This window comes from Penicillium canariense (genome assembly GCF_028826845.1).
Source record: "Penicillium canariense strain IBT 26290 chromosome Unknown utg000004l_segment0_segment0, whole genome shotgun sequence".
Lineage (NCBI taxonomy): Eukaryota > Fungi > Ascomycota > Eurotiomycetes > Eurotiales > Aspergillaceae > Penicillium > Penicillium canariense.
Genome location: NW_026622731.1, coordinates 3,869,221 through 3,881,367, shown reverse-complemented (window position 1 = coordinate 3,881,367; position 12,147 = coordinate 3,869,221). Strand labels below are relative to the sequence as shown.

The 12,147-nt window shown below is 56.8% G+C and overlaps 4 protein-coding genes across 4 annotated transcripts; 1 reads left to right on the top strand and 3 right to left on the bottom strand.

Moving 5' to 3' along the window:
* Positions 1-689: 689 nt before the first annotated feature.
* Positions 690-2,321, bottom strand: N7482_007680 (putative O-methyltransferase; the record flags this gene model as incomplete). Its single annotated transcript, XM_056689804.1, has 4 exons — positions 690-1,473; positions 1,640-1,766; positions 2,048-2,195; positions 2,244-2,321. The coding sequence occupies 4 exons, from the start codon at positions 2,319-2,321 to the stop codon at positions 690-692; spliced, it is 1,137 nt and encodes a 378-aa protein (XP_056542233.1).
* A 1,724-nt stretch (positions 2,322-4,045) lies between these two features.
* N7482_007679 (putative MFS transporter) lies at positions 4,046-6,074 on the top strand (the record flags this gene model as incomplete). Its single annotated transcript, XM_056689803.1, has 7 exons — positions 4,046-4,248; positions 4,340-4,489; positions 4,559-4,728; positions 4,814-5,167; positions 5,241-5,345; positions 5,475-5,688; positions 5,831-6,074. The coding sequence occupies 7 exons, from the start codon at positions 4,046-4,048 to the stop codon at positions 6,072-6,074; spliced, it is 1,440 nt and encodes a 479-aa protein (XP_056542232.1).
* A 609-nt stretch (positions 6,075-6,683) lies between these two features.
* On the bottom strand, positions 6,684-8,093 carry N7482_007678 (PAN domain-containing protein; the record flags this gene model as incomplete). Its single annotated transcript, XM_056689802.1, has 1 exon — positions 6,684-8,093. One exon carries the CDS (start codon positions 8,091-8,093, stop codon positions 6,684-6,686), a length of 1,410 nt encoding a protein of 469 aa, XP_056542231.1.
* Positions 8,094-9,478: 1,385 nt separating this feature from the next.
* N7482_007677 (putative C6 transcription factor) lies at positions 9,479-12,103 on the bottom strand (the record flags this gene model as incomplete). The annotated part of the gene is made up of 2 exons (XM_056689801.1): positions 9,479-11,968; positions 12,029-12,103. 2 exons carry the CDS (start codon positions 12,101-12,103, stop codon positions 9,479-9,481), a joined length of 2,565 nt encoding a protein of 854 aa, XP_056542230.1.
* Between the last annotated feature and the right edge of the window lie 44 nt (positions 12,104-12,147).

Genomic DNA, 12,147 nt, shown 5'->3' with positions numbered 1-12,147 from the left:
ACATAAGCGAACAGGGGAGAGCGAACCCCCCGTTATTCCGCGGACATAGATCCACAGGTCGGGGTCGTGATGAGGCCCGAGCTTGGAAGCAGGTCCGATCAGGAAGCCCGAAGAACATCTGGAGGAGGACGTATGTGGCAACAATCCGGAGAGAGCCGCGCAGAAGAGAAAGAGATCCACCGACACAAAATAAGATTCGGGGCGCGCTGGCGCCGGCACCGGCGCCGGCCCCCGAGCCATTGGGGAGCTCCCGTGACGAGAGCCAGGGGCGCGCAAATATGATCGATCCGCGATCGCCGCTCAGACCGGACCAGATCAGACGCGACTCGTCTGTGGGACCGATCACGTCCGCGAACACATCGATAACTCTATTGGGTGAAACTCTAGTTTGCGCACAACAATCACACGCACACGCACGACAATGACATTCACATTTCACATTTCACATTCACATTCACATTCACATTCACATTCACATTCACATTCACATTCACATTCACATTCACATTCACCACTCACAATCACAATCACAATCATCCTCGGTCGATCCGCAACAGCGCTGCTCCGTGGCTGGTTCCTGTCTCGGCCCCACTCGGACGATCCGCGATTAGACATCCGCTCATTCTACTCCGGCGACAACCCCGGAACTCTATCCACTGGTTCATCGACTCCTACCTATTCGAAACACTCTACGCCCGGCGCATCTCCACCAGCGACTCCCCCGCCATCTCATACTGCTCCCAGCTCACCTCCAACCCACACACCTGCGCCAGCAGCCGCCACTCGGCCGAACTGCGCTCGCGCCCCCCATACAACGCGATCATGCTGGCATGCAAATTGCTATACGTCAAGTTCTTCGCATACTCGATAATCAGCAGCCGCGATTCCGGCCCCATCGCCGCCGCCAGCTTCTGCACCAGGGCCACGGCGTCCAAGTCCGGCAGGTTATGCAGGATGTGCTGGAGGCTGTAGACGCGGGCGCCGCGGATGGGCTGCGCGGCGCTGGTCTTGTAGTTCCACTCCATCAGGGTGATGCCCGGCACGTCGTCGATGGCGGCGTTGAATTCTTGCACGACGAGCTGCGACGCTTGGAGCTGGGGGTAGTGCGCGCGCACTTCGAGGAGCAGTTCGCCGCGACCGCCACCGATGTCGACCATGGTAACTTCGGGGTGGGCGCGGGTGTGGGACGGGGAGTCGACGCCAAGCGCGGCGCCCAGCTCATAGCCCGCGCGTCCCATGCGCTCGGGAAACGTCCCGAATTTGAGAAACTTACCGACCATGAACCGATTGAAGCTGTCCATGCGGCCCTGCGTCCCCATGATGGAGTACGTGTGCTGCTGGGCCAGCTCGGTCTGGCCCATGAGCTGATAGGCGTACTGGAAGGGACCCTCGCATTCGGCAAAGGGGTAGGCGAAGTCGGTGTCCTGGAGCTTTTTCATGAGGAAGGCCCCCGCCATCATTCCTTCGGTGCAGCTAGAAGTGCGAGAGAAGTCGGGTTAGTCCGCAACAGGCAAGGCGCAGGAAACGGAGGAGGAGAGCAGACGGAGACGAGGCCTGGCCGGGCCTGGGCCGAATGAAAAACAGTCAAGGCAGTCGCCGTGGGAGGGGAGGAGGAAACGCGATCGGCAGAGCCACATACAAGTGCACAGCGCCATGCTGTGCCGACGGCATGTCGACCATGTGGCGTGTAATAGCGTTGGCCGTGAAAAAGCCCTCATGCACGCGCTCGACTAGCCCGAGACCAGCCATGATGTAGAGCGTGTCCGCTGCGATTGCCATGCCCCCCCAAGAATCAGTTTCCAGTTGACCATGCACAGCAAGCGATGGAGAATCCGCCCAGGGTCGGCTGGCCCATAGACAAGGCGCCACATGGGCCACACCAGACCAGGGGTGGGAGTTGAGACATACCGGCTAAAAGAACGGCTGGTAGGCGGGGGGGCGTTAGCTGCAGGATCCGACCAGGAACGGGGAAAGAGATACGTGGAAATCATGACGGGGATTGGGTAAAAAGCACAGACAAGAAATCGGCAAGTAGGCAATAACATACAGATCTGCGGCTCGTTTCCCCCGCGCAGTTCGATATCCCCGTTGACAGCGCGGGCAATATCCTCGGCACTCGCTGTGCCCCCATGACGAACCAACGCCCCGAAGAGATCGAAGTGCACGGCGACAGGGACAAAGCCCAGCGATGCGGGCTAGTTGGGTCATCAGTCAGGGAGGCAAAGGAGTAGCTGCGTACTCACTGTCGTCACGGTGCCTGCCAGGGCGGCGCCTGGTGGCATGGCGGGCGTGAGGCTGGCCAGACGGCTGAGTAAGGACATGGTTTAGATTGAGGGGGGGAATTGGCGTAGAACCCAAAGGGGATGGTCGTGACCGTTTGTGCAGAGTGGAAGGCGGCCCGGAGATATGCTTGTGTACCGCGCCTGGGACGTCTTATGTAGATTGGCTTGGGTGGGGCAGAAGTACACAGATGGGGGAGTCGAACTATACTCCAGTAGAAGCGAAGTATGCGAGTATGCGAGTACGGAGTATGGCTGGCCGCAAAGGTGAGGGGGTACGCGGCCGAATGACAGGTTGATGAGAATTGTCCAGCACAATGAAATAGAATAAATTAAAAGGAACACTAAAATAAAACAGAATAAAATAAATAACCCCCCAATCAAATCAAACCAACTCGTCCCGGTTAATTTTTTACCACAACAATCATCCGAGCTGGGCCATGGGGGTGCGTTCGACTTAGGGCGGCTTGGCCTTGCGTGGCCTGGGCTGGAGCAATAATCCATGTGTCGCATGAGGCCGGGGTATGATACTTGTTTACTTGTTACTAGGGGGAGCACCGGAAAGCCAGGAAAAAGAAAAGAAGAACCAGGAATCTATTCCCGCCCCACAAACGCACGCGAATCAGACAGGCCTGATGCGCAAGGGGCCCTGGGGCCGAACTCAGTAGCCCCGAGCCACAATGCCCAGGACTGCAAAGTATAAATATATGAAGCAAAAAATCCCTTCGGAAACGGTGGACGGAGGACCACCCCTTGTACGGAGTACCCTACGGAGTAACCCTAGGAGTACCCTACGGAGTCAGTCGTACTTCGAGCCAAATTGCCTCTTAGCGTGCAGTAGTGGCAATCCTGCACCGACGCATCACGAATCCTGCTCGGCAGGGTGTCGGAAGGGCGTTACTGCAGATGGAGGCCGGGGGCGTTCAAGATGTGCGCTATATCTCGGGGGGCCGGAGAGGGGGGGAAATCAGATGAATTCGATCTCGTTGGATCGCTGGGTGCAGTGGATCCGTGACTGGCTAGGCCAAGTGGCTAGGCAAAGTGGGGCGCCGTGTGGAAGTATATCCTTGGGTGGTCCGAAGTCCTCGGGAAACTAGCTCATCAACCTAACCAGCTTCAGTTACCTCAACTCACCAAGGAGGTTCGCGTTCCACACTCGGGTTCCCCGAGCCAACCGATGGAAAATAGGTATCTGCATCGGCCCCTGTCCAGTCCTTATCCAGTCCTTGTCCAGTCCTCCTGTCTTCGTCTCGTAGTCTCGAGACTTTTGTAGCTTTTCCTCCGCATGCCTTAGTCTTAGTTTCTGGCGCTTGCTGCTTGCTTAGTGGCGGAAATGATGGATCATCCGAGACTAGGGTACGGCCAATGGCCCGGATAGCCCAGCTCCCACCGGCCACTGGGGATGCTGTTCCAGGTCTCTTCCCTCCGACCTGCCAATTACGCCGTTGTTTTGCTGTGACCCGTCCGAAGTCGACTCTGCGCGACAGAAAGCCACGTGAAACACGCAGGCCATGTGTCCCAAAATGTCCCGGTCCGATCTAAAGTCGGCCTGCATAAAACCTTCTGTCCTGCCCACTGCCCGCCCTACTGTCGTTATACTACCCTCCTTAGCCCTATTCCTTTTTTTTTTCTTTTCTTTCCCAGGCCCCTTCGGTCATCCTGCCCCCTTGCCGCAGTCAATAAAAAACCATTGACTCCTGCGCAAAGACTTTCCCGTGTACGGTGCATACTATATTGGGGAGTTCGCGGATTGCGGATTGCGCACCATGGAGAAACCCACGCTCGTCGACGAGATGCGCGAGATGGATGAGACGGTCAACTCCTCACCCGCGGCGATGAGTCCCCACCTGCCAGACCCCGAATTGAAAAATGCCGATCCGACGGATATGAATAATCCGCAGAATTGGAGTCGCACCCGCAAGAACCTGCTGTTCCTGGCGCTCATGGGCAGTTCGCTGCTCGCGGATGGGTGTGTTGAAACCCCCCAACCAGCCTCGACAAGAGGCGGGAGCATGGACTATATAGGGCTAGATCGTGGGCTGACGAGATGATTGACACAGCGCGATGGTCTGGGGTGGTACGCTGGTGACGCCGCAGGCAATGGAATGGGGCGTTAGCGTCGCGCACTCGGCCACGAGTATGAACTACGGCATCCTGCTGCAGGGCTTTGGCGGCATGTTTGCGGTCCCGCTGATCGAGGCGTATGGTCGGTAGGTAGACGGGGAAGAAGGATCGGATCGGAAAGGAGTATCAGGCCGGCTAACAAAAACAACCCACAGCTACCCCGTCTGGATCTGGCCGCAGGTCATCACGATGTTTATGGTGCTGGGCGCCACCCTCTCCCACGACTGGTCCACCTTCACGGTGTTCCGCTCGCTGCAGGGCCTTTTCGGCACCGTGCCGCAGGTCATCGGCCTACCGATTATCCACGACATGTATAGCCCCGAGGGTATGGATATCACCCACATCACACTCTATACAGGAGACGCAGCTCTCAGCTCTCTGCTCTCAGCTCACAACTAACACCTCTCCAGAATGGCCCCGCATGGTCAACATCTGGGGCACAACCTTCATGGTCGGCCCCTTCCTCGGCCCTGCCATCGCCGGCTACATCGGCGCCGGCACAAACTGGCGTGACTCCTTCGGCGTGCTGACGGCCCTGTACGGCCTGTCCACATTCGCCGTGCTGGCCTTTGGTGCTGAGACGTACTATAACCCCGGCAAGGCGCCCACCTCGCGGGTCGGCGCATACTTTGGTGTCGGGAACACGAAGCTGCCCAAGGGCTCGACGCTGTGGTACTGGTGCAAGGTTATGGTCCTCTATGTCTTCAAGTTCCCGCTGCTGATGACGGGCCTTGGGATTCTGATCACGTTCACTTGGCCTATTGGTATGTCTGATAATTGATTTATGAGTGGGAGATGGCCGTGCAGTGGGTGTATTGGAACTAATGATTACGATAGGCATCACCACCACCATCGATAGCTTCCTGCACAGCCCGCCGTATAACTTTGATACGATCGAGGCGTCGTCGATGCGTTTCGCCGGCGTGATCGGTGCGCTCTGCGGTAAGCCTTGCCCCTATCTCGAGCCTACCGAGCCTGGCCGTGGCTGCCTCTCTCTTAACCCCACCGTCGTCATCGCTCGTCAATGTACATGTCCCTGATGCAGATGCTAACCCACGTCCTTCCCGGTAGGCTGGCTCGTCGGCTACCTTTTCAACGGCTGGGTCTACAAGCGCTACCACGCCAACTGGTGGACCGAATATCGCCTGCACGGCGTGTGGGTCCCCCTCGGCAGCTTGACCTTTGGCCTGCTCACCTACGGCCTGACCATGAACTTCGGCAAGCACTGGATCGGCATTGCCTTTGGCTGGATCATGGTGAATATCGGCATGGTGGCAATTATTGTGTAAGTACCACCCCACGCCACACTACCCCTATTACCTACCACACTATATAAACCCCCCTCGTTCCGCCCCCCCCCCCCCCCCCCTCCCCCGAAAGTGACTATCACCCATCCCGTCCCACTTCCCACTGACGCCCGATATCAGCGCTGTAACGGCCTACGCGCTCGAGAAATATCCCGAGCAATCCACCGTCGTCTCCGCCATCCTGAACATGTGGCGCACCTGCGGCGGCTTTGCCGTCGGCTATTTCCAGCCCGCCTGGATCGCCCGCAACGGGTTGGGTCTGGTCTTCGGCATCCAGGCGATCATCGTCAGCGTCTCGGTCGTGCTGTGCATTGTGCCAGTGTTGATTACGCAGCGGCGGAAGAGCAGTGTGGGTGCTGCGTGAGGGGACGCAAAATCAGCATTCTTTTGGTTTTATGGCTTTGGGAAGGTGCCGGTTGTAGTGCAGCAAATTGTAAGGCTGGGGTGTTAGATAATTCTCTTTCTTTCTTTTTAATTTCTTCTTTGTATTTACATCGCGTCAGCGACAGCTGTACTGATCTACTGATCCAATGCAGCCAATACAGTACATTCTTTCCACAATGTTGGAGAATGAGGAGTACGAGTGGGATGTTGTATTCTTCTTGAATTTCGTGGTATTGGCCGGAGTGTAAGAGACTCGGGTAGGTTATCTCCACGCAGTAGTGAAGTAGCTGAAGCTATATGATAAATAGATGCAAGCGAATGCAAGGTCGGGTGCAAAGACCGAGATAGAGATAGATGATGGGGGGGGGGTCCGCGCAGCGGAACGGGGATGAATAGAATGTAACGAAAGAATAGCGCCCCAAGATATCAGAACGCCTCGCCAATGATCTCAATCACGCCAAAAGAAAAAAAAAACAAAGAAAAGGGTAGGAAAAAATATGTGCGAGAATGGGATATATGCAGTGGGGCAAAAATGAAGATCAAAAGGCCCCCAGAAAGAAAGCGTGCATCTCAGAGATTGGAGCCGGGATCAGTTAAAAATGTATTGCACTTCCGGGCATGACGATTGGAAGTTGTTCAGGAGTCGCTGGACGCGGTGGGTCATCCAGCCAGAGTCAGTGCCGTTGGTCGCGACTCCGCCAAATGTTGTTGAGGCATGCTTGCATGACTGCAGCTCGTGGTTGAACGAGAATTGCAGACAGTCCGAGTTCTGCGAGCAGGCGTCGGCGCATGCCTCAGTAGAGGGTTCGGTGGGAGGGTCAAAGTCAATGATGGCCGGTGACAGGTTATCCCAGTCGGGGCGCTCGGCGAGAGACCGATTGTGGACCATCTCGCGGTAGACGTCGCCGTGCAATAGGAGCGCGTTCTTGCCGCTCTTGAACCACCCGCGGTCAAACCGCCACATCTCCTCGATCTCGTGCGGGCTCAAATGATGATATGAAACGGCTGGGTAGCACCACGGCTGCCGGCCATATGCCTCGGAGAAATGGTCAATCTCGTGCGGCCGCGAGGTCATCATCATCGGCCACGCCCAGGTCAGGTCGATGTGGATGTCCTTGAGGGCTTGCGCAAGGGCACAGTCTCCGGCCCATTCCTGGCTCGTCATGTGTTCAAGCTCCGATTGGTGCTTGACACGGTAGTCGTGTAGGTGGTACATCGTCTGGCTGGACAGAATGATGCCTGCACCGCCATATCCGAAGAGGATGTTGCCGATCTGCATTGGGCTGCCGAGGTAGTAGTCCCGAGTGTGGTCGAGGTGTGCCAGCCAGTTCACCAAGTTCGGCCACACCATGTACGTGTCGGCCTCGATGAAGATGTACCACTTGGCATCAGGTTGCACCTCCAGCGCCCCATCAATCATGGGGAGAAACTTCCACTTGTCCAGCTTCCAGCCTGGGTTGTTGGTCTTACCAAAGGGGCCATTCGAGTCATCCCCCAGCTCTTCGTCTGTGAGGCCCTCGGGGCCAACGTCCTGTAAACGGTGGTAGACTTGGAACTCGGGTTCGTTGTTCATGGTGAATTCAGTCACATTCTGCAAGACATCATAGGTGCGCACGCCGTGGATGGTCTCCTCGTAGTCGGAGAATACGGCGTAGTTGGGGACACACTGGAGAGTGGTGCGCAGCTGCACGGGGACCTTCTCGCGGGCTTCAGTTGCACCGGTCTTCAAGACCACAAAAACACTTTCCATGTCCTTGCGCAGTTTCCCACATCGATCCTCCTCGAACGAAGCATCCGAAACTTTTTGTTTCGCATTCTCGTCTTCTGAAAGATGGTGGGTTCCTTCGAGAATCAGAAGCTCTGGTTCCGACTGCATCCGTTGGCCTTGGGAGTTCAAGGCGATCGGGTTCGTGTCTGGCGTGACAAAAAGGTAGTACACCAGGACCAGGGCAAGGAATGGAGAGGCGATGAGGGTCCATCGCCGCGGGGAGGTGAACATGGTGGCCACCCAGGTGTTTCAATATCGATGGGATATGCCGGATATAAAAGAAAGACTGTATACAACTACTGAGAAAAAAGGAATGTCGAGAAGGAGATGAAGATAGGGATAGAAGGGGCCATGGATGAGTCGGAGACGAGCGAGGAAGGAGTAGAAGAAGACGAGAGCCAGTGTCGGCGCTTGCTGAAACGTGCAGGAAAGGGACATGGATCATCCTGGGAGGAGTTCACACGGGTCGTTCGAACCCATAACCTCGCCGACGATCCATGGGCCGGCAGGACAGGCACCTATGATTTAGTCGACTCGTTCGAAGCGCGAAGGTTGATAGGCTAACCGCCGGGGCTGCTGGGGATAGATCATCGACCACGCGGGTCAGCAGCCAACGAAGCGTAGGGCGGTAGTTGAGAGAACCCACCGGGCCCACGGTTGGCGTCATCGCTTGCGGGTTTTTGGGTGAAAAGGAAGGAAGGGATCGACCGCTGGGAGTGACGATGAGTGGGGTGGAAGGGGGGCGGGGGCAAGTCCGGGTCGGGTTCATGAGAATGTGGCCCCCCTTCGATCGCCAGGGGGCTAGGGCCCTGCGGGCAGTCTTGAGCTTGAAGTCTGCTCACGAGCCAAGGCTGCGCCAGCGTGAGGGGGATTTAAAAGACGGAAGCGAACCACGGATCGCCGATCGCAAGACAGCTCGACTGCCCGACTGCCCGACTGCCCGACTGCCTAGGCACAAACATCATGAGGTCGCACACGACGCTGGCCCGTGGGAGGCATCAGAAAAATCTACGGGCAAGCATGTCACAGGGAGAGAACCTCTTTTAATCGTCGAGGAGTCCAATTGCTCGTGGCTAACAACTTTGCTGCGTGCACAGTGGGCAACTGACCCCTCGGCGCGGGTATATTGGTACATCATAGAGGGAAATGAGTTGCGTCTGATCGACCTATTGAATAACTAACTCACTAGACGATCAAAAGCCAATTCTGGGTCGGGGAAAAGTGACCGTGGAGAAATACGGCCTCACCCTGTCGATGCTTGCCTAGGGGATTGGAGGGGGATATTGTAGCTCCAGTGTAACGGCTCCAACAACGACGGTCTCTCTTTTCCTGATACAGGGTATACTGTAGCGGTAAAATCCTATGAACCCGGCTCTTGGCACTGCAAGGACGAAAGAATTCTTATCCCTGCGTGACACCGACCGCCGCGGTGTGCGGCTTGTGTCTGACAGCTCGTAGCGCCCGCTTTTTCGAGGAGCATTGCTGGTGAAACCACCGCGGACCGGTACAGCCACAGTGGGTCTGGCGGGGCTGGGTGGGAGCTTTGTCAGTGGGATGTGAAACCGGATGTGAACAACACACTGAATAATTAGCCGAGAAAGGGTCCCTCGCCCTTATCAGCCGTTGATGGTTTTCTCAGGTACCTCTTGGAAGGTTTCCGGGAAGAATCCAGGAGGTGGCCAGATGTCTGCGATCGAGGGCGGGTGTACCAAGGGCTGAGATCTCACGAGACGATCGGGGTCGTGGCAGAATGCTTGAAAGGTACTCTCATCCAGGAAACCAAAGTCTTTTAGCCCCTCCTCGCGGTTGTTGGACCATTCAGTGGTGTCCAGGTATGCCAGGTCCTTGAAGATCGCGTCGAGATCGCCCGTGCCAGCGGGGTTGAAGGCCATACGGTCACCCGTGGGGACAGGGCGATCATTTGTGGGCGGGTTTCCCGCCATCATGGGGTTAGAGACAGAAGAATCAGGGGTAGGCGGTTGCGGGTGAGAACTGCCCGGCGGGAATATTTGGTCTGGTCCACTGCGCGGAGTGACCTGGTCTGCGGGGACAAGTGGCGGTTGCACAGACGGATCCATCATGACCATTTCGGTGTTCTCCATAACTGTATCCTTGGGGGTCAGGGATTGCCCGTCTACTGGGATGCTAATGGCCAGAATGGATGATGCGTAGCTTCCTTGATCAGGCGGGGGCAGGGCATGATGGCCACTCCCCGGAGGCTGCATGGCGCCAGCCATGGGAACAACCCCAGGTAGCAAAGGAGCAGCGTGCCCAGAGAATGGCTGCGATGTTCCAGGGAGATTATGGGGCTGCTGCCAGCGCTCCATCGAAGAGACCAAGGAGCCATACACCGGCCAACTTGGGAGCAGGGTTGTTATCTTCTGACGGAGCTCGTCGGCCCAGCGAAGGAAGGGGAAGGTATCAGGGGAGTCCACAGTTTGCTGCAGCGAGCACGCTTGCTCGAAAATCGTGCGCAATCCAAACTCGAAGATAGGTGGGAGCCCGCACATGGAGAAGTTTTCCAGATGCTGGGAGATCATCGACAGTCCCCGGTAGAGGAGCTTCTTTGCCCCTTCCGTGGCGGGACGCTGTGACCGACGTAACCCCTGCTCCCCAGGGATGATGCGTAGGTAAAGCCAGAGCAGCGTAGCGACATAGGTCAATCCTAGGTAGCTCTGGTGCGGCAACAGAGCCGAGTGTCGTTCGGGGTAGATACTCTCTGGTCCGATCAACCGACATGCTAGCGGCAGGTTATCGTCCCACTGCTTGAGATCCATCACCAGCTGCTGGGCGAAGCTGGCCGGTTTGTATCCCATGGACAGATTTCGTGAAATCTTGTTGAGCACACTTGCCAATTCGACCAAGCGATTGAAGCAGCTTAGGGACAGCAATGGCCCCCTCCTGGGAGGATTCTTACCGTGTGAAACTCCCATTGGGGGCAGGACATCCACCCATGAGTTCCACTCCTCCAATCCGTCCTCTTCTAGCAGACCGACATTCGATAGATCATTTGAGGACATCGCCGGGCATCGAGAGAGTCGGAAGGACAGCAAGGAGTCAATCACAAAGCAGCCCAAGAAGACGGCTTTGCCCTGTCTTAATTCGTCGGAGCGGCGTGTGTCCGCAAAGGCACCCAAGCCCATTGCGATGGCCATGCGCACCGCTTGGCCGCTCAGCAGCCACGCAGCAGTCCAATCTTCAAGACCCATGTTCACCAAACTCAGGAGCAACAATGCTTGGATATGACCAAGTTCATAGCGTTCTCTTTCTGACGGTATAAGATTTCGAGATACGGCATAGTACTCCTTTGCTAGGGAGATGGCCCCGGCGGGGTTCACCCGAGTGTTGGTGGGGGACTGTGTGATGGTGTAGCTGAGAATAGCCCATAAGGCAGCGTGGTCCCCAGATCCTGGGGAGATGGTCGCCACGGAAAAGGGCGCATTGGCATAGAGGTACGAAGCACGAAGAATGTTATGCTTCGCGACGATTGGGAGCCAAGAGTGCGTCGTTGCAAAGTAGATGTCGAGTAGTTGTGATGTGTGCAGGGGCAGCTGTAGGGTATGAGAGCCATTGGCCGACTGCGAAACGCCCCGACCATCCGATGCCTGGGACATGCGGGCTCGTTTCGCGTTCGGCGAGCCAATGGCTAACCCGACAATCCGCGGCGCTTCCGGGCCCAGTGGAGTCGACTCTCTCGCCACACGATATCCCCATTGTCCGCCAGAGCTCTCCGGTTGATCATCGTGTGGGTTGCGCGAGCGTTTGCCCGTCGTCAGGGAGGCCTCTGAGTTGGATAGCATCTTCTCCAATGCGCTATACAAACGGCTCGTCTTCCAGGTTTCATGCAAGCTCTCCGACGAGCTGTCATCGGTCCACACCGACATTATTTTATCCCGACGGCCCGCTGCTTCCGCGGTGGTGCCCAGCATGGCCAGCATGGTATCCTCGAAGCCATCGATGTTACAGATGGACAGTGCCCACAATTTCTCCAGCCCACGCACATAGCCCTCCGGTAGACCGCGCTTCTTCGCATGGGGGTCGTAGGAGCATGTCTGGCCCGATGCCTGACATGCGGAGCAAGTAGGACGGATCCCATCACATTTGTCCTGGGGAACGGACGCGAGTCAACTTGTGAAACGAGCTGGGACACGCGAAATACCACTCACCTTCTTACTGCGGCACCGATCACAGGCCCTGGACACCCTCTTCCGCCGAGGGGCCTTATCGGGGCCCTCATCCATAAAGAGGGTTAGTGAGGACAGTGACGCAAGCCATGCACCGTGGG